This window comes from Ipomoea triloba, chromosome 1 (genome assembly GCF_003576645.1).
Source record: "Ipomoea triloba cultivar NCNSP0323 chromosome 1, ASM357664v1".
Classification (NCBI taxonomy): domain Eukaryota; kingdom Viridiplantae; phylum Streptophyta; class Magnoliopsida; order Solanales; family Convolvulaceae; genus Ipomoea; species Ipomoea triloba.
Window position 1 is genome coordinate 3430457 of NC_044916.1, and position 21257 is coordinate 3451713.

At 34.5% G+C, this 21257-nt stretch overlaps 3 protein-coding genes across 4 annotated transcripts; all 3 read left to right on the plus strand.

The window, feature by feature from the left end:
- Positions 1 to 348: 348 nt before the first annotated feature.
- On the plus strand, positions 349 to 2126 carry LOC116020012. The gene is made up of 2 exons (XM_031260448.1): positions 349 to 654; positions 1151 to 2126. Exons 1-2 carry the CDS (start codon positions 399 to 401, stop codon positions 1936 to 1938), a joined length of 1044 nt encoding a protein of 347 aa, XP_031116308.1. The 5' UTR covers positions 349 to 398; the 3' UTR covers positions 1939 to 2126.
- Positions 2127 to 3164: 1038 nt separating this feature from the next.
- LOC116014975 (endonuclease 4-like) lies at positions 3165 to 7740 on the plus strand. Its single transcript, XM_031254985.1, has 10 exons — positions 3165 to 3413; positions 3515 to 3647; positions 4371 to 4551; positions 4848 to 4955; positions 5022 to 5077; positions 5353 to 5436; positions 5762 to 5854; positions 6056 to 6117; positions 6856 to 6929; positions 7316 to 7740. The coding sequence occupies exons 2-10, from the start codon at positions 3534 to 3536 to the stop codon at positions 7432 to 7434; spliced, it is 891 nt and encodes a 296-aa protein (XP_031110845.1). The 5' UTR covers positions 3165 to 3413; positions 3515 to 3533; the 3' UTR covers positions 7435 to 7740.
- Positions 7741 to 10371: 2631 nt separating this feature from the next.
- Positions 10372 to 14347, plus strand: LOC115996481 (internal alternative NAD(P)H-ubiquinone oxidoreductase A1, mitochondrial-like). 2 transcript variants are annotated; one of them, XM_031235735.1, is made up of 9 exons: positions 10372 to 10605; positions 11616 to 12210; positions 12302 to 12515; positions 12765 to 12925; positions 13016 to 13081; positions 13177 to 13340; positions 13426 to 13540; positions 13645 to 13824; positions 13967 to 14347. In XM_031235735.1, the coding sequence occupies exons 2-9, from the start codon at positions 11617 to 11619 to the stop codon at positions 14120 to 14122; spliced, it is 1650 nt and encodes a 549-aa protein (XP_031091595.1). In that variant the 5' UTR covers positions 10372 to 10605; position 11616; the 3' UTR covers positions 14123 to 14347. The 2 variants fall into 2 exon arrangements, with proteins under 2 accessions (XP_031091595.1, XP_031091586.1); XM_031235726.1 differs by having other exon boundaries at positions 10374 to 10605; positions 11560 to 12210.
- Positions 14348 to 21257: the final 6910 nt, after the last annotated feature.

Genomic DNA, 21257 nt, shown 5'->3' on the forward strand with positions numbered 1-21257 from the left:
CAACTTGCTGTTATTTTAATCGCATTGTTAATATAATATACCCAAGGGTTGTACCAAAGTTTGGCCATTGACATGAACCAAATTGTGCAATAATACTTGGGAGTGCTTGAAACCCTTCATGGATTTGGTGAATTTGCATTGGACTCTGAATTTTGAAGGCATCCAACTCATGGTTGGCCATTTGACACCATCAATTTGAATTGAACACCTCCATCTATCTAACTTTTCAAACTATTTGCAGCTTCATCTCCACTGCAAATGGCAGATCAGATCCAAGAATGTGAGACTTTTCAAGGCAGATGGAGCCTATATATCATCACAGAGAGGTGAACTCCTTTGCATCAATCATTATTGCTTAAACTCCATTATTGGCTTCTTCTTTGCTTGCTTGCTTAAAGATGGCAAAAATGGAGGCATTTGCCAATCAATTTGCTGCAATCTTTGTTCTCTTCTTTGTGACCAGTTTTGTGATGATGAAAGCTGAAGCTGCCCATCATAAGGTTGACCATGTCACGTGCAGTAATCGTGGAAGTAAATGCTTTCTCAAGTACTTAACTTGTCCATATCAGTGCCCACAAACTCACCCCAAAGATCCCACTGCTCAAGCCTGCTTTCTTGATTGTTACTCCCCTAAATGTGAAGCTGTCTGCAAAAGTATGTCTAACATTTTACTCTCTTTTCTATTTAATTTTTTTTTTTCAAAAAATTCTATTACACTCTCAAACTGAAAAAAGTTTGTCATGATTTGATAACCATGAGGTTGCAAGTTCAACTCCGGGTGGGAACAACTTATTATTGGTCTTATTGATTTAAGTAAATGGATGACTTAGGCTGGTCTACCTCTTTATAGCTTTGCCGATTAGGTCATGAAACACGTACCCTTAGATAGTGATTGCGAATTTCTCTGGTCACTCAAAATAATAAATTTAATATCATAAAAAATTAAATTAAAAATAACTTACCAACCGGTCTTGTGGTCAAGTTAAACTCTGGCAAATAAGAGGTCATCAGAGGACTTTTTGTATTTCAAAAGGGTCATCAGAAAATATATATGAACTTATTAAATAGAGTCCGTAGGACTAAAATAAAAAATTAAATAACTTTATGTATAATCAGTTTTTGTACCATATATATCTGTATCTATCGGCAGGTAGAAAACCAAACTGCGACGGTCCCGGAGCAGCCTGTTACGACCCACGTTTCATCGGCGGCGACGGCATTGTTTTCTACTTCCACGGCAAGAAAAATGAGCATTTCACCTTAATATCAGACACAAATCTTCAAATCAACGCCCGTTTCATCGGCCTTCGTCCCCTCAACAGAACCCGAGATTTCACATGGATCCAGGCTTTAGGCATAATGTTCGGCTCCCACAACTTCACCATCGCCGCCGCCGCCGCCGAGAACTGGGACGATCAAACCGACCACCTAGAATTCCGCTACGACGGCGCGTCCGCCGTCATCCCGCAAGGCCAATCCTCCCAATGGACTTCCCCCGACGGGAGCCTGAAACTGGAGAGGACGTTTCCGAGGAACAGCGCGACGGTAACCGTTGCCGACATCGCCGAGGTTTCGGCTAACGTTGTTCCGGTGACGGAACAGGAGAACGCGATTCACGGCTACGGGATACCGGCGAATAACAGCTTTGCGCACTTGGAGGTGCAGTTTAGATTCTTCAGTTTGTCGCCTAGGGTTGAAGGGGTTCTCGGCCGGACTTACCGGCCGGATTTCAGGAATCCGGCGAAGCCTGGCGTCGAAATGGCGGTTGTCGGCGGCGAAGATAAGTTTAGGACTAGTTCGCTTCTCACGGCGGACTGCAATTCTTGTGTGTTCGCTCCCGGGAATGTGACCGCCGACGTAGAGAGGGAATACTACGGTACGGTTGACTGCGCCACCGGAGGGACCGACGGCGGGTATGGAATTATGTGTAAGAAGTAATCATCATATAGTATAGTATTTTCTTCATTGTTAAAATAAAGTGAAGATTATGTAACCTAATGATAATTAGTTGGGTACTCAATCTTTTGTTTAATGTCACTATATTTCTATCTAAAACAATTGCCATATAATACAAGTGTTGGGATTATGGGCTCTTTGGCCCAACCCAATTTTATGCATTGGCCCAATCACTATCCACCAACATGAATCGCATGTCTCAAATCAAGGCAAATTATTCTGTCGACTCGGGTTCACTATGAACATGAATCTAAAAATACATAATTTATATACTAAATATTTATAATTTGTCTTTTACAAAGTCACAAATTGTAATGATCTTATATTGTATTCACATTCTCAAAACTTAAAAATACAAATTATATTCTAGAAGTTCATATCCGCAATACTAAAAAATAAAAATACACAATTTAGGATCAGAGTTCACCTTGCAAAGTGGACGTGATCCAAGGTATAACAACTGTTAAATCAACAATGCTTATAGATAGATTTATTTTGAATGTATTGCATATTATTTTTAATGTATTTTATTTAAATCAAATAAAAATGAATATATAGACATACAGTACACTCAAAATGAATATCCAATTTATAAACTTGAGTCTATTTTACAATGGGCCTTGAGTGGCACGATATAAATTTTCTCGAATTAAATAGTTGAAAAAAAAAAATCAACAACTAACAATCCATTATCTCTGATAAGTACATTGAGTAAACTTCACATTGCGATCCTGCAAAAGAAAAACCAAAATAAGGTAACCTAGCCAAAAAGATTAGTCAAACTTGTGACTTTGTGGTTACAAATCTATATCCTATTATTCTTAGCCATCTTAGTTGGGGTATGATAGTTTATATTTAGAGAAACTATTTTGAATATTACATTTTTATTTAAATAAATTATTTTTAAGCCAATCAATAAATAAAAAAATGTTTTGAAAGGGTGATCAAGTATTAAAGTGACTGAAGCATGATTCACGATCAAAAGATTACCACTTTAATTCTTAAGAACACTTTAATAAGTGAAGTTCATTATGAAAAATCTTTTTAATGCAATTTACTTGATGCCCATCTAAGTAATCTTCAAAGAATATAGAAAAATATACTCCTTATATAATCATGTACGGATATAAATTTAGATAATAAAAAAATAGCATTCGTTGGCTTTAGATAATATAAAAAACATAGCATTCGTTGGCTTTCATGAATTTCTCAGAGAACGAACGACAAATGGCTCAATCTCACTTCTTCAAAGATCAAATTGATAAACCTTTTGCGACGACGTCGGACGTATATGATACATTTCAATAATTGAGAGTTGAGACAATGAGCATCACTTACACCTTACTCAATTCACAACGTACATAATCCAGTACCAATTTATAACTTATATACTCACGTTAGGGTTCCACCCAGCTTTGAGTTAAGGTTCCATTTCAGAAATTCTTCAATTCGAGCAGGTAATTTGAGTATATATCCATGCATTTGTATGTATATACTGCTAGTAAGCTGTATAGACACAATCGTGACCGTTATTTCACTTGATTTTGGGTGTTTGTAGGGGCCAAGTGGTAGCAGAGATGGAAGGGGTTAAGGTGTGGTGGATCACCAGTGCTGCTGTTCTTCTACTGATGGTTCCAAGAATTAATTCTTGGGGGAAAGAAGGACATTTTGCTATCTGCAAAATTGCCCAGGTTTGGTAACAGTCATGCGTGCCATTTTTTCTCTAAAAAGTATTACTGTTTAGCTTGTGGATTTACTTGTAGTTGTGATTGTTGTAAAATTTGTAGTTTACTTATGTCAATTTTACTTTGCAGTTGATCTGATTGAGTTTTAGTTTAGGTTTGCTAAGATGGCAAAATGAGTCCCATGTGGCAAATATTTATATTGTGTCAATTGCTAATTGAGCACTAGCCATTTCACTTTGGCAGCTGGATAAATAAAGCTTAACTATATCATTTCCCATTTCCCCCTCTTTTTTGAGTGATGAGAGAAACATACAGTCCCTACTCCGGGACGTGCATTGGGTAACAAGGCGGGTTTACCCCTCACTTTTGGGGTAACAAGGGAAATACGCAGTTACTACCCAAGGGTGTGCATTGGGTTATGACCTTAGCTGGTAAAAGACCACAAGGAGATAAATCAGCCTAGGTTGTTCATAGCTGACCGACTCAAATCAAGAGGGCTTGGATCCTAACTCGTGACCTTGTGGTTACAAGTTTGTATCCTTAGCCATCTTGGCTGGGTTGGGGTTACCCTCTCTTTTCCTTTTAGGGGAAGTGGGGAGGAGAGATGGGATGTATTTCTTGCCTATTAAGAGTTCTCTGTTTATTGAAAAGATGAAAGATCACCTTAGTAGCACTCCATCTAGAACACTAATATGAAGTTCTTTTCATTTATTTATTTATCTATTTCAGGAATATCTAACTGAGGAGGCTCTGAAAGCAGTCCAAGACTTGCTCCCTGCTGAAGCTGAAGGTGATCTTGCTAATGTTTGTGACTGGGCAGATCAAGTTCGGTACCGTGCCCACTATGGTTGGAGTAAAACTTTACATTATGTAGATACACCTGATTTTTTGTGCAACTACGAATATACCAGTAAGTGATGTTGCTACACCTCATGCATATTGGTACTACTTTTTGGGTGAAGTGCTGTCCTTTTTTTTTTTTAATCCTGATTTGCTACCATAAATAAAGATATAACAGTTGAGGCACAAAGGTTAGCTACCTCTTGTATGTTTGCTCTTCACTCTCATTTTTTAAGCACCTGGTACTCTGGTAGACTACACATTAAAGCCATCATTTTTCCTTGATTTTAAATGGAAAAACAGATGTTGGACCACTTACTTTTTATTATAGCACTCGTAACAGATTATCTTTGTAAATTCTGAAAGGGGACTGCCATGACACCAAAGGGCGTAAGGACAAGTGTGTTACTGCAGCAATTTACAACTACACAGAGCAGCTATTGGGCTACTATAATTCAAACTCAGAAACAAACTGTAAGAATCAGTTGTTATCATAGTTGAATTATGAAGATTTTGGACTTACTATTTTTCCTGTTGTAGACAACTTGACAGAAGCACTCATGTTCTTATCACATTTTGTTGGTGATGTCCATCAGGTTTGTTTATATTTCTCAGCAACCAAGGAAGACTTGCAATAGTGACATATGGCTGATTGATTCTTGAATTCATATAGTACTAGATATACATGATGACTCTTTTATAATATAACTCAAAAGGCACATAGCTAGAATCAAACCGCCAGTTTTGCTTGGCTCACCTACCTTGCTATTGCAGTTATTAGTCACTTGGTTGCACAGCATAGTAGTGAGTGCATGATATCATGACAAGGAAGGTGTTTGGCTATATCTGATAGAAATCATTTTTCTTGCAGCCTCTGCATGTAGGTTTCATTGGAGATGAAGGTGGAAACACAATCACAGTCCGATGGTACAGGAGGAAGACTAATTTGCACCATGTAAGTTGTTACAAGCTTTCTAACATCGTCTATCAAACTTCTAAATTCTAATTGTTATCTATTTGTGACTTCATAATTTTTATAAGGTGTGAAATATGATGATTTCAACCACATGCATTGCAAGTTTCACATTCATGTACTGTTACATAGATATGCCATCCATTTCAGGATGCAATATAGGATCAAAGGGACACAGGACATCCTACATTATAAGTTATGACTTCCATTTAGAGGATGCGAAGCAAAGTGTTCAATATGCATGTTGCAATAACTAATTATTAACTACTTATTTTGTTATAATATCTTGATATGCTTCTTAATTCAGGTGTGGGATACTAATATCATCGAAACTGCTGTAAAGACGTTCTATGACTCTGATCTCACACTGATGATACAAGCTCTTCAAAATAATATCACGGTTTGTTTCTTATTTGTTGTGTGCAAATTCTTAGACAGATGAACTCTATATAATTGCTGGTAATGCATAAAGCCTTAAAGGATAAATTATACTGTCAGTATTTATTAGCAGTTGGCATAGCTTTTTGTTTGTTTATAGACAAGGAGTTTGATATTTGTTTCTTTGATTTCATTATAATTATTTTTCATGCACTTGTGATAGGATGAATGGCCAATTGATATTCCTGCAAAGGAAAACTGCAATACGACTGTCTGTCCAGACCCGTAAGTGTATTTTTATTACATTTTAAATCCATGAATCTTGAATCTCATATGCACAGAGTCACTCCTTGGTTAAGTTGACATAAACTTGAGAGATCCTGCTCCTATTCTTAAAGGACCTGAAATTAGACCATTGGACCAATATACCATATAAAAGTTGCCTAAAATTGTGTCATCATTAATCAGAAGCTTGCAAACTATTAATAGCTGTACAATGAGATAAAATAGGCTACCAAAAGCAACAGTGCAGACCTATTCTACAGGATAGGAAAATAACCAATAAACACCAAGTCAAAAGTAATATAAATGATTAATCCTAATAACCAAGAGGTCCTAATCTAAGTCTTGATGAATAGATTATTGTTTCTTGTTCAAATGCTTCTCTAAGTTCTCATACTTTCTGTGGGCCTGTTAATTCCCTGCATGGGACTTCAATGCTCAGGAATTAGTTTTTGAAATCTCAACGTTTTCATATACTGGAGCTGCAACACGCTTGTTGCTTCAATGTGTTATCTTATATGCACTGTCCTTTATGTTTTTCTTTTATGTATAAATGCATAATCACGATGTGAAGATTGGGGATGGGTTTATTACATTCAAGCCTAGAAAAAATATATTTGAGCACATAGTTAAGGCTGCATACATCTTCCACAAAACAGCATGATACAACTCTTGTTCACTGAGTCCATCATTTAAGTATATATATAAAGGATATACATAATGTTAATGCTCCTTTGACAGGTATGCCTCAGAAAGTGTTAGTTTAGCCTGCAAATTTGCCTACAGAAACGCCACGCCTGGGAGCACTTTGAAAGGTGTATAATTTTCTCTCTTTACCCCATGGTGTGCCTCTATTTAAACTTGTGGATTATTTGGACAACATAACAAAAATGTCTAAATCCACAATCAAACTTGTCATGTGAAGTCTTACTTTCATGGCTCTGGCTAACGATCAAACCAATGCAAGAGACCATAATCGTTCGCGGTTCTGTCTCTTTCTCACAACCAAGTCAATCTCGCCTGTCCTGTTACTCTGCGTCGTGTGTTCAATCAGCATTCATCTCCCCAAATAGCGTAACATGAAATCATGAACGCATGGTGTTAACTTTTGTTCATCTGCCTGCATGCTGCAGAAACTGCACGTATCTATATGTGCTGGGTTTCTTTTCTCACCAATCTTTCAATGTCTGGTTTTCAATAGATGAATACTTCCTCTCCCGGTTGCCAGTTGTCGAGAAGAGATTGGCTCAAAGTGGGGTCCGTTTGGCTGGCATTCTCAACTCCATTTTCACTTCAAGCCCATCAGTTGCACAACTATGAAGATAACAGCAGGGGGAGAATGGGAGAGGGATGGCATTGCTGCTATTAAAATATGCAGTCATGGATTTGACTGCCAGTGTCAACTTTCCCAGGTTCAAATTCCTCTTGCCTAAATAACTATTCTGTTTAATATATGTTTAATTATGTACTTCTATAGGTGTACTATACAATGATATTCTTATTGGAAATCATACATAGAAAATGGGATTTAGCCTTCAAAGTGTAGTTTGATGGTCAGTACAAAATAACAATTGTTGTAAATTGTTGTTCATATAAAGATATGGAAAAAGCTTGTGTTGAAATATATTTAAAACTCTACTAGAATCTACTTATAAGAGCAATTTTTGGTTGACTTGGAAGAAAAAGAACATGCCCATGTTGGATGAGAGAAAAGTAAGAGGTTCTACCACCCATATTTTGTTAGAAGCGAAAAAAAAAAAAAAAAATCAAATTTGATTCACATCAGCGGCATAACTGTGACTTCCAAATAAAAGGTTACAGGTTCTGCTCCCTTCTTTAATACTCCGTACTACATTGTAACAGAGTCAGTAGTGTAAAAGTAGTACTAAAAAAATTTACTAGATACTTGGAACTTTTACCATTTACTTAAAATTTAAAAAAAAAATGGATAAGCAAGATTCATTTGCACCCACCTAAAATTCCCATAATTGTGGGTCAGCAAGTGGGCATTTGGAATCAAATGGGTCAACAAGTCTCCTTAATTGCATTCAACAAGGGAACACTTCTGTTACAATTAATTAATGAAATTTTATTTTAATTGATTGGGAATATAATAAATAATAATGCTTTAGAAATCAAAGAAGAAAGACAGAGAGAGAGTCTAGAAGAAATCTTAATCGACGGCTCCAAAATATTGGCAATATGACCTTCTAGATTCCTATGACCAATGATGTTCTCGACATCTTTCACACGTAATAGCTGTCATCAGTTCTTCGTGTTCCACACTCCATTGCTTTCCTCACTTTCTCATAAGCTCTAAAAATCGAAATTTTCTCACTTCTAACGATCTATCACGATCCAACAAAATAATAGATGGATAAATCATGATTATTCATTGATCTATTAGTTATTTTAAGTGAGATGATCAATCTTTGGTGGTCCGTGTTCATAAGAGCCCATCACATTGAATGTACTCTCATAATGTGATTATCAAAGTTCAATCATGTATTCTTACCTATAATCTATTATTCAAGAATTAATTGAGCTATTTGTGCGAACGATTTTATTTATAATATAAAATAATTTATAAATTTTAAAATAAAATTCACCAAACAAAATTGGTATGAACTTAATATTTTTGTCATTTCAGATTTTCGAGAAAGCCAATAATTGCTAGTCTGCTACATAAATATGCACTGTGGGTGAATGTTGTCTTATGACCTTAGATTCAAAAGATTACAATGAGATAAACCAGTCCACTTTGTAATCCCAACAAACAAATAATTACAATGAAATATATCAACTTAAGTTATTCATAACGAATCGAATCAAATCGAGAAAATATTAATACTCACCAATTCATTTGGAATTGCTTGTTAAAAGCTACTCCATACTTTGACTTTGTTTACTGGTATTAACTATTTCAACAATTTTATTATAATAGTTTCGGACAATTGTTCGAATATTAGTCAAACAAAAATGTATATAAATTGTTTTCAACTTATATATAAGTTTAATTGAAAAGTATTTATCTTAAAATCACATATTAATTTTTTTTAGCTTAACAACAATAATAATAATGTTATTTCCCCAGTTGTCGGGACACATGTTCAACAGTAAGCCGCCATGTTTCGCAACAAATCAGGTCATGACGTGCCATACAAAGGACTATGACATTAGCCGTCATACTTTGACCTATACATCCCTTTCCACATACACATGCTCAATTAAACAATTTGTAAATTATTGAACTAATACATCCATTATAATAATTTCACTACTTTATTCTTTAATTTTTTTTAAATGATTAAAATAAACTTAGACAAAATAATACTCCTAAAAAATCAAAATATATACAAAATTAATATTTAAAAATATTAGTGAATGAAGTTAAAAGTATTATATGTTCTAAACTTCTAATATGATCATGGCCACATCTAATAACCATAGCTGCTGTCAAATGACCATGACTAATTGCAGCAGCCATGACGCTGAATGAAGACAGCCTTTGTTTGTTTGTTTTTCTTTTTTAATTTAAAATTTCAAAATATTTATTTATTTAATTTTTAATTTTAATTTGTTAAAAAAAGTATACAAAATTATTTAATTTATACTATCACTAATAGGATTTGAAGTAATTATCACATTAAAATAATTATTTAATTTGTGTTTTGAGTAGGTTGAGCAAGTAATTATGAATATATATTACATTGTAATAGAGTCAGTGGTATTAAAAAAACATAAGCGGAAGCTTAGTTATCACTAAATTACCAGTAAGTCAATAAGACGACGACTTAATTGTGTATATATAAGGAATTTTGAGTTTTTTTTTAATTAGGAATACTCTTTTTTTTAATACAGCTGACCTTATTACATTGTAGTATATGTTCATCCATTAAGAATATACTTACGTAACAAAAAACTAGAGACTCAATCTGAGAGGTTGTGAGTTTGAGTCTCAGTGTGCGATATTGACTCTTTGTGCCTCAGTAGGTTGAGAAAATAATTATGAACAGATACTGTATTGTAATAGAGTCAATAGCACTAAAAAAAAAGTTGGATACTCAATCTGGTCAATGGAACGTCGTCGTTTCGCCCGCCTCCATGTCTCCTCTTTTTCTCCGTTATTTCTTCCCATTTCCAGAAGTCCAGCTGCTCTGTTTCCTTGCTCAGTCAATACGCTCAACGCGTAATATTGATTTCTGCATGCTAAAATAAAATCATAAAATAATTGAATTGAACCAACCTCGATCCCCTCCCATTCATGAACGACTGTCTATATATATACACAAACACACTCGTATATGGGAAGTAACGTGCGGGACTTTCTTGCAGCTCAAGTTTTACAGACTTCACTTTGACAGTTTCAAACTTTCCATATTCAAAAGTTTACGTTTCTGGGTTCGAAACTAGCTCCCAAGATCTGGGCATGTGTTTTTCTCTCTAGGGCCGCCATAAAAATCACATCTTTCTTCTCTCCATTGTTCCAAGGTACTTGCTGTTCTTCAATCCATATTGTTCTTGCAGCATTTCCATATAAATGTGTGTGTGTGTGTTGCACAAATCTTGACTTAAAGATCTCTGTTTCTTGTTTGTTTGATTGGTATGTTGCTTGCTTCATAGTTTTGGATTGCAAAGATCCGTTGGTTGTTTCTTGGCTTCAATGTTGTTGTCTGATCCCATTGATCTTGAAAGCCCAGCTTCCAATCTTGAATTTTATTAGTATTGTTCTATGTACTTAAACTTATATGAGAAATTATAGGTAATTTTTTTGAGTGACGTGTCACTACCCAAGAGTTAAATCAAGTCTGCTGATCTAACCATGACCATAAGGAGAAACCTTGACCGACTTAAACCAAGAAGGCCAATAGGCTGCCCCGAACTTGGAACCTATAACCTTATGTGAGAAATTATGGGTAATTTTTGTTTTGCAGTTGAGGTGAATATAAAGGTTCAGTTTAGTGCTATTTCTTAATTCATATAATATGGGAAATTGCAACCTAATGCCAGATTTCTTGTATAGGGAAACACCAAAAAGAACTTTGATTTGAAAGTACAATAATGGAATATTGGAAGAATGTTCTCTACAGTTATCACAATGATTCCAGTAATTTGGGAACTTGTGTTATTCCCAAAATTGTTCAATGGAAGATCTAGGAAACTGAATTATTTACTGTTGTCTTTTATAAAAGATTTCCCCTTGAAGCTGCCCCCAAGCATTAGGCGAAATTGTTCTGGTTTTTGTCTGTTTGTCTTAGAAACAGTTATTGTCTTGCTTTAATAAACCAGCCATTCCCTTTGGATTGCAGCTCTAGAGGTTGAATGTTTCTGTCTTTACTTTGTTGGATGTGTAGAGGTGTTATTCTGTATAAACAGTCTTGAGGCGTTTTTCGTATCAGAAATTCAGAATACATAAAACTCAACTTCACTTCCCTGCCTTTTCAGGAAAAATTCATAGAGATTGCCCTAGTAAATTTGCATTTTTACGAGGACTTTTGTGGTATGGCGTTGGCAAGGATTGCGAGGAGTGGCCTAAGGCGCTCGGGAGGTGCTGTTGGGAGTTATGCAAGTCAGAAGGACTTTCTGTGTGAGGGTGTTTCAGCTCAAATTAGTCCCTCGCCAATCATTAGAAACTTTACATCAAATGGTAATCTGGATTATCTTTCAAGTACTAATAGGGTGCATCCAGCAAGTTTTGGGAATAGAGGCATGAGGTTTACAGTTACCCCTCAATACCGATTTGCTCATTCACAAGCACAAAGGACGGAACTCTCTGATTCTGAGAACGAAAGCACGAGGTATCCCACCTTGGGAGCTACAAAGCCAGGTGAAAAGCCCAGAGTAGTAGTGCTCGGTTCTGGGTGGGCAGCATGTAGATTCCTTAAAGGGATTGACACGAGTATGTACGATGTTGTTTGTATATCACCTAGGAATCATATGGTCTTCACTCCTTTACTTGCATCAACATGTGTTGGAACCCTCGAGTTCCGATCAGTTGCTGAGCCTGTTAGTCAGATACAGACTGCCTTAGCCAAAGACCCCAATTCCTATTTCTTTCTCGCTAACTGCACGGGCGTGGACACTGAAAAACACGAGGCAAGTATAGTTATGATCCTTCATATGTTTTCTGAAGTGAATTTGGATTATATAAGTCATTTAGCTGAGTCACTCTTGTGCCATTCAACAGGTGTTCTGTGAGACAATTGACAATGGTGGACAAAACCAGGAAGCTTACCAGTTTAGAGTTGCATATGACAAGCTTGTGATTGCTTCTGGAGCTGAGCCCTTGACCTTTGGTATAAAGGGAGTCGAGCAACACGCCTTTTTCCTCCGTGAAGTGAACCATGCCCAAGAGATCAGGAAAAGGCTTCTCTTGAACCTGATGCTTTCTGAAACTCCAGGTAGTCCTCAGAACAACCCCTTTCCTCGTTTTCCCCTCTGCAAAGTAAATTAGTTAATAAATGATTTCTCGATCCAGGATGAAATCAACTTTGTTAGTTTCTTTAATCAAGTTTGTTCTTTTCTTGTGCAAATACAAGTGTTACAGCTATCTGAACTAACATTTTAGGATGACTAAAGTATAGGATGTTTCGATTAAATGGATACTTTGATCATTTAGTGTTGAAACTGAATTGAATGTGTCACTACAGGCATGTCAGAAGAAGAGAAGGAGCAACTTTTGCACTGTGTTGTTATCGGAGGTGGCCCAACCGGGGTTGAATTCAGTGGCGAGTTAAGTGATTTTATCATGAGAGATGTTCGCCAACGATATGCTCATGTTAAAAACTACATTCATGTTACCCTCATTGAGGTACCAGCAGTTTCTTTTAGTATCTGATCAACTACTTTGGCACCCGAATACACAACTTTCTCATCCATTTTTCACCGTTGTTGTGTTCAGGCGAACGAGATTTTATCTTCATTTGATGTGGGACTAAGACAATACGCAACAAAACACTTAACCAAGGTAAATTCAAGCTGCTCATGTCTCTGGTGGTTAAAAAGGTTTCTTTTTGACATATATCGGACCAACATTTTTTTTTTTGGCAAAATTAACTTTAGGTTGGTGTCCGTCTGGTTCGTGGTGTGGTTAAAGAGGTACACCCTAAGAAGATAGTTCTCAGTGATGGAAGTGAAGTCCCATATGGCCTCCTCGTTTGGTCTACCGGAGTTGGGCCATCTGGATTTGTAAAATCACTGAATCTCCCAAAGGCCCCCGGTGGAAGGTACATTATCTCGAGCCTCTCCAGATTTAGCTTTGTAATGCACCTAACCTAAGCATCAAATGTTAAATAAGTGTTTACATTGCAGGATTGGAATAGATGAATATTTGCGGGTTCCTTCTGTGGATGATGTATATGCACTCGGTGATTGTGCTGGTTTTCTTGAACAGACAGGAAGGCCGGTTTTACCTGCTCTAGCTCAGGTCTACTTTCTCACCCGAAAAAAAAAAATTGAATCTTGATTTATGTCAGAAACCGTGCATACATTCATTCACACAGCCTTAAAAACTGCGTATATGTCGAACAGGTTGCTGAGAGACAAGGGAAGTACCTCGTTGAGTTGTTCAACAAAATGGGGAAGCAAAGCGGGGGAAAAGCCCTGTCTGCAAAAGACGTCGCTCTGGGAGATCCTTTCGTGTACAACCATCTCGGGAGCATGGCTTCTGTAGGGCGTTACAAGGCCCTGGTCGACCTGCGACAGTCCAAGGTAATAATCAAGATTGACATAAAATGATAAAATTCCAAAATGCAATGCTGTCACACAGTGCCAAGAACTATTGCACATTCAAAATGAAAACTTGTTCTTTTTTTTCTGATATCTTTGTGGGGTTGTGGCTTTGTGTTGCCAGGGCGCGGAAGGGGTTTCAATGGCGGGGTTCGTGAGTTGGTTGATATGGCGCTCGGCTTACTTGACTCGAGTTCTCAGCTGGAGAAACAGGTTCTATGTAGCTGTGAACTGGGCAACAACTCTAGTCTTTGGCAGAGACAACTCAAGAATAGGATAAATATATAGCAGCATACTGGGATTCTGCTTGGACTACTACTGGAAATTTTACAAACTGGATTTCCTTTTTATCTATATGTAGTTTATGTATAACAACAGTGCATTGTATTCCTTTATACGTGTCATTTAATTTGTTATTTCTTGAAATATTGGAAATTCCAATGTTGTTATGCCTTCTTGTTATCTACGAAGAAGGGTCAAATAGACCATTGAATTACACACGAAACAACAATTGTGTCATCAAACTCAAAAAAACTACAATTTATGTTACTGAACAATGTAAAATCATATAATTGATTAAACCAAAAGCAACATGTTTACCCATTGATTATTAATGTGACTGTTACCAAATTAAAAAATATCTTTAAAAGTTTGTTTTAATAATTAAAAAAAAAAAAAAACTCTACTTGCACCTCCGGCCTTCATCTCTAAGTTGTTGGAGCCTAAGAAACCTTCTTCATCTTCGCCTTTTCATGTAGTTGCAGTCATAATCTTTTTACCGATTTGTCCTTCCATGAATTGTAATGGTAGCTACCTAGCATACCTCGGGGTCTCCCCACCTCTTAATGTTAAAAAAAGAAGAAAATTGAAACAAAGCAAATAAGTTAAAAACAAATCACTCCTCAAAATTAATTCTTTACAACATACTTTTTTTTTATTTACAAATAAGCTAGTAGCCTGGAGACGAAGGCCAGGGGATGTGGTTTTTTTTCTTTTTTTCTTTTTTAAATATTAAATAAAATTAAAAAAAAAAATTTAATCTGAGGTAAATATGTCACTTTAGGTTCAATTGCATGATTTTGCGTTGTCTAAGGACTCAACTGCAACTTTTTAGTTCGGTAGTCGAATTGTTATTTCATGTGTAATTCGATCACCTATTTAACCCTTAATCCCTTCATCTACAACAACTCATTTGTTGCAAAATCAAACCAATTGGGCCATTATTATAGAGTGTAGGCTCTTGGCTTGTCGATTCATCTTCTGCAGAACAAATTTGAACAAATGTGACTAACATGAAATTTCAACATTCAATTATAAGAGTTTACAATAAAGTGAGAAAAATTACATGTTGAGGCAAAAAACTTAAATGATAAAGTTATATGTTAGTGCTCTTTAATAAAAGATGAAATGACAAAATTTGATGCACCGCTAGTGTATAGATGCTATACATTAGCGGTGAATGAGAAGATGCCACATCATTAAAAAGAAAAAAATGTAATATTGATTGAGTCATTTCTTGCAAAATACTTATTACTTTCTAAATTATTATGTATTCTATTAGGAAATTCATTATTTCTAATTAACAAAATCTATCTAATTTCTTAAGCATATTGGTTACAGTACTTATTACGTGTCTAATTTTCAAAACACAAGTGTGACATGCATATATGTTGTTGTGAGCAAATTTCACATTTAGTCATTGGCTATTGTGATATTGTCACGTTCAGTACTATTTTTAAAAGGATTTTACATTACTTCCTTGATTTTCATTTGATTGCCACATTTAGTACTCATTTTAAAATTGAAAAAAATATTTGACGTTCATGCGACACGTCATTAAAAAAAATACTTTGTATAGCCCGCAAGGGCAGTTCAAGTAGTAAGAGCGACCCACCTACAACCGAAAGATCTCATTAAGACGATCGAAATAAGACAAATATTGATTAGATTTTGTTTTATTTCTCCCCTCCCATTTTCTCTTTCCTAATCACACTTACAAAAACTTCTCAAAAATCACAAAATAACTCCATGTCTCCATTAATAAGGATGATGCTCTTATCAATCATATCGCTGCCAGAAATTATATTTATTTATAATTCACAACTCTTCGGTTGTTATGCCATGGACTCGGGTTCACCTTGCAAGGTGGACCCAGGTCCATGTTCACAATTTTTGAACTTTATATTCACAATTTAATAACTCTATGTTCATAATTTCAGAACTCTATATTAAATAATATAAAACAATTTTTGAATCTATATAACAAAATTGTGAATATATAGTTCAAAAATTGTGAATATTGAGTAATGTAATTTTGTAATTGAGATTTAAAATTATGAGCATAAAATTTTTAAATTGTGAATATGAATCTGGGTCCATCTTGCATGTGAACCCGAATCCATAGTATAATTTGACACAACTCTTCATAAAGCATAATTTGCCACAACTCTTCATACCCATCTTTATAATTCACAACTCTTCGTACAGTGGACCCATCTTTATCACAATTCACAACTCTTCATAAAGCATAATTTGCCACAACTCTTCATACACATCTTTATAATTCACAACTCTTCATACGGTGGACCCATCTTTATAATTCACAACTCTTCATAAAGCAAAATTTGCCACAACTCTTCATACCCATCTTTATAATTCAGGCAGCTTTTCTGTCATATTTGGCAGAAAATTTGTCATTTAGCATAATTTATATAACTTTTTTTTAACCACATAAGAAGATTTTTGTGAGGTTTTTTCATACCTCAAAATGAGCGAATAGTGTTTTAACAAATGGGAAGAGGTGATTTTGGGTTGTTTTTCTCTCTTGCAAGCTTGGGTTCTTATGCATGGTGGGCCCATTGGTGAGAAGTGAACTGCGCCTCACAGTCCGTGAGGCACAGTTGGGCGCGTAAATTACTTTTTTTTGAGCTTTTTTGTTTTATTTTATTTTTTTTCCTCCACCCCATTTTCTCTTTCCTAATCATTCTTACAAAAACTACTCAAAAACCAAAATTACAATTGTTAGGGAAGGCCTTAAGATAAGTGAATTCATCCTGAAAAATATATTTTTCTAAATGTATAATTATAACAATAAAATAAATATTTGATAAATATACATAGCATGCTTAGATTTGCATAATAATACATTATTAACTCATATATTCTAAATAAATTGTAATACTTGAGACAATTTAATATATACTTCAATATTAAATTAAAATTCAAACAGTAAATTTAATACTTAATATTTGATCAATATTGAATAAACTTTGATAATAAATTAAGAATGAAATTTAATAAAATGAAAATGATGCATGTGCGGTATGCCCCACCAAGGTCACCATCGTCCATGGCATCAAATGATGTATGTTTTAGAACGTCGGACATTTTTTCTATGTTTACTTAGCAGCGGTATTTGTTCACTAGCGGCGAAGAGAAAAAAGATATAAAATATTATTGTGCCTTTACTTATTTTAAAATTTTCAAATATATCATTTATTTTTTTCATTTATATTTTTTATTTTGTTAAATATTTATATTTAAAGTTTATATTATTAAATATAAATTATACGGAGTATCATTTTAAAGATCTCATTAAGACGATCGAAATAAGACAAATATTGAATATATATTTATTAGTTTATAATGCAATGATGTACGTTCACTATCGATTTAAATTATCACAGAAACGTAACCAATATCAAAAATAAATTTGGAAAGTATTGCAGAATAAGAGACAAATAATTATGAACACATATATTTGATAACGCATTTGAAGATTGCCTTCTATTATATGGGGCCACGCCAAAAATACTTTTCAACCAAGTGCAACTCTAAGTTTTTACACTTTACAAGATTCAATGAATTACCCAAACTAGGACTAACATCTATTTGAGCCACTAATCTTGTAAGTAACTTTTGAAAAATAAAGAATTACACAAACTAGGACTAACACCTATTTAAAATATTTTTCAAAAAATGAGTATTTTTTAGAAATCATTTTTCGGAAAACATTTTTTTAGATTGCATATAAAAATGATATAATTGTATTTTTTTTTGGTGACTAGAGAAACTCGCAATCATTACCTAATGATTTGTATTGGGTAAACTCTACTCTTACGCAATAGTTTGCAAACTACTTAGGAGGAATGAACTAAGTTAGGGTGCGTTTGGTTGGTGGGTTTAGGCATAGGGAATGGGTATGAAAGTGATTGCTTGTGTTTGGTTGATAGGTTTTGTTAATGCTACTATGGGTTTGGAATACCCCATTAATGAGAAAACCCATACCATTATTAAATAAGTGTTTCATCTCCCTTCCTCTTTTCTTCCTCAACTATTAACAATCATTCCCATTCCACCCAACTACCAAACATGCTAAATACTTTCACCAAAACCCATTACCATTACCAAGTATTTGATACCCATTCCGATTCCGATTCTCATGTGCGAACCAAACACACCCTTAGAAAAATCTTATGTGATAGACTCGACAACGAGAGCACTGACAATATCTAATTTCATCTCATTTTGAAGCTTGAGTATTTACTTGAAACTTTTTTTTTTTTTTTTGGTTTAGTTTGATAGCTTAATAGCATTTTTCACTAAAGTTTGAAAACTTATTTGATATTTAAAACATTTTTTATAATCATGTCGCTTAACCATAAGGTCTTTGGTCAAAGAAGTTACTTAAATTTTAAATATTTATATTATTGTAATTTGTAAATAATAATAATAATTTCTTTTATAAATTTGATATTTATATTTTAAGAAATAACTAACATATAACTCTATATTAATGTGTATTCCGTGGAATCGCTACCTGTGCGATATTTGGGTGTTTCTCTTGATGCCCAAAAACTTAAAATTGCTAAATTTGGCCCCCTTACTAACTCTATCAATAATTCCCTTTCTGCCTGGAAAGGATATTCCCTCTCATATGCAGGCAGATTAGAGTTGATTAACTCGGTCCTACAAGGGGTCGTGGTTTTTTGGATCCAACAATTTCATCTCCCCCTTACAGTTATTGATCACATTAATTCATTGTGCAGGAGATTACTTTGGATGATTTAGGATGATTTATGTATACCCAAAGAGGGAGGGCGCAAGTTTTACTGTGTACCGCACATCAAAACGAAGTCGTTTTGATTAATGAAAACAAACGACCTTCGTTCCGTGCAAGTGCAGTTTCCTTTCAACACAACCGCAGTTTCCTTTTTGATATAACTGCAGTTTCATTAGACATTATACACTGAAATATGTGAAATTGTTATTCAGTTTTCTTTCAATACAACTATAGTTTCATTGGTCAAAATACACCAAAAAATGTAAAACTAGTATTTAGTATTAGTTCAACACAACTACAATTCCCTTTAAGCACAACTGCAGTTCATTTTCGATATAACTGCAGTATCCAAAAATGTAAAACTGTTATTCAGTATCAGTTCAACACAACTGCATTTCCCTTTCAACACAACTATCGTTCCTTTTCGATATAACTGCAATTTCATTCGATAATATTAAAATAAATGTGAGGCAGTATCTTTTGAGATGAACTGTAGTATCAGTTGCGAAGTTCCGTTACGACTTACGGACGCCGTTTCTCCTACTTACTGAAACGGCATCGTTTTGTGACCATGGCATTGTGGACCATATGATATCCACCGTATAACGACCGGAGGAAGGGGGGCTTGATTGTTGTAGCTTTTATTGTACTGTTAATTATTTTTTTAGTTGTAGGTAGCAATGAGAGATTAGGTAAAGGTAAGAATGTGCGTATGATCCCATAAAGTGAAAGCATTGTGTTTGTTTTGTTGGAAATGGTTATGTTGAATGCAAGTGGTAGTGTTATGTTGTGAAAAAAAAAAAAAAAAAAATTTTTAAAAAAAAAAAAAAAAAAATTTTTAAAAAAAAAAAAAAAAAAATTTTTAAAAAAAAAAAAAAAAAAATTTTTAAAAAAAAAAAAAAAAAAATTTTTAAAAAAAAAAAAAAAAAAATTTTTAAAAAAAAAAAAAAAAAAATTTTTAAAAAAAAAAAAAAAAAAATTTTTAAAAAAAAAAAAAAAAAAATTTTTAAAAAAAAAAAAAAAAAAATTTTTAAAAAAAAAAAAAAAAAAGAAAGAGGTGCTCTACCTTTTAAATGTTTATGGCCAAACTTTTTTTTTTTTTTTTTGAAAAACTGTTTATGGCCAAACTTTATCCCTCAGAATAATCGTTTATCAAATATTCACATGGCTATGCTGGAAAGGTAGACTCCCCACAAAAGACAACTTGAAGTAACTTTGGGAACACTATTTCTATAAAGGGAGCACTTAAATGGGTGTACAGGGATGCGCGTGGAGCCCCATCACACTCAAAAATCGAACCCTTGGCCAATTTTTGTTCAGTCTATCACGTTTGGAAGGCTAGAAATGTCTTTATATTCGAAAGATTACAAGCAGTGGTGGCAAAGACCAAAGCAGTCGATCACATTTAATGTGTTTGGGATCAATTTGGTTTTGTGGAATTGTATTAATAACATGGTTAAATATGCAAGTCTTTTGCGTGAGTAACTTAGCAGTTGTGCTATTACCTCAATTAAGGCTATAACTTTCTGTGTTATTTTCCTAGGGTGTGCCGTAGTAATGATTGTACATGCTAGTGTGGTTTGAATAAAACTTAACATTTACCAAAAAAAACAAATAGTTTGATACTATAGCATCTTTCCCAAAGCAAGACAGCATCCAATTACATAACACAGCCACCACCAAAATAAATTACTCCGTATAATAATACTCATGAATGCGTCTAGAGCTGGTATGATGGGTCCCTTGGGGGACATCCGATAGTTGGTACGATGGAAAATAGATTTTATGTGGACCATTCATGTTAGTGGTATCCTTATTTTAGTAAATACTAAATGTTATGATTTGTTATGCATGCTAAGGAGGTCGGTCGGTAAAGTAGATAGGTCATGTGATGGCAAAAGCTAATGGGTTCCTTGCTTGTTATTTTTCTAAGTGCGCTCAGCCCTCTTGTATGAATGCACCTTCTAAGGGTGCAAAGCAGTTAAGCAGATCCCATTTTAGAAAGGACTTAAGACAATTTAATGCTAAAATTATTGATTGGAGTATTTTTGTGTTTTTTTTTAGTATTATTGACTTTGCTATTAAGGCTCAAACCCCCATCCCTTTTATGTAGGGATGCAATCGGATGTCACTAGACCACAAGGTATTTGACAAGTATTTTTGTGTTATGTTGTCTATCATTACACAATTACACTTCATTTTTAATAGTTGTGTTGATCAGTAATCGACTAGTTAAAAATCATAAAACCAACAAAATTATTATGAAGTATTTATTACATCTATAATAATAGTGAAAATCATTGTTGAAAAATGTCGGATTTCTTTGGTTGAAAAAAAAAAAAAAAAAAAAAAA

Coding starts and splice junctions, on each gene's coding strand:
- LOC116020012 (XM_031260448.1), top strand. CDS start 399: ATGGCAAAAATGGAGGCATTTGCCAATCAATTTGCTGCAATCTTTGTT. Junction 655..1,150: donor ATGTGAAGCTGTCTGCAAAA/GTATGTCTAACA, acceptor ATCTATCGGCAG/GTAGAAAACCAAACTGCGAC.
- LOC116014975 (XM_031254985.1), top strand. CDS start 3,534: ATGGAAGGGGTTAAGGTGTGGTGGATCACCAGTGCTGCTGTTCTTCTA. Junction 3,648..4,370: donor CTATCTGCAAAATTGCCCAG/GTTTGGTAACAG, acceptor TATCTATTTCAG/GAATATCTAACTGAGGAGGC. Junction 5,855..6,055: donor CTCTTCAAAATAATATCACG/GTTTGTTTCTTA, acceptor CACTTGTGATAG/GATGAATGGCCAATTGATAT.
- LOC115996481 (XM_031235735.1), top strand. CDS start 11,617: ATGGCGTTGGCAAGGATTGCGAGGAGTGGCCTAAGGCGCTCGGGAGGT. Junction 12,211..12,301: donor TGGACACTGAAAAACACGAG/GCAAGTATAGTT, acceptor GCCATTCAACAG/GTGTTCTGTGAGACAATTGA. Junction 13,541..13,644: donor TTTTACCTGCTCTAGCTCAG/GTCTACTTTCTC, acceptor TATGTCGAACAG/GTTGCTGAGAGACAAGGGAA.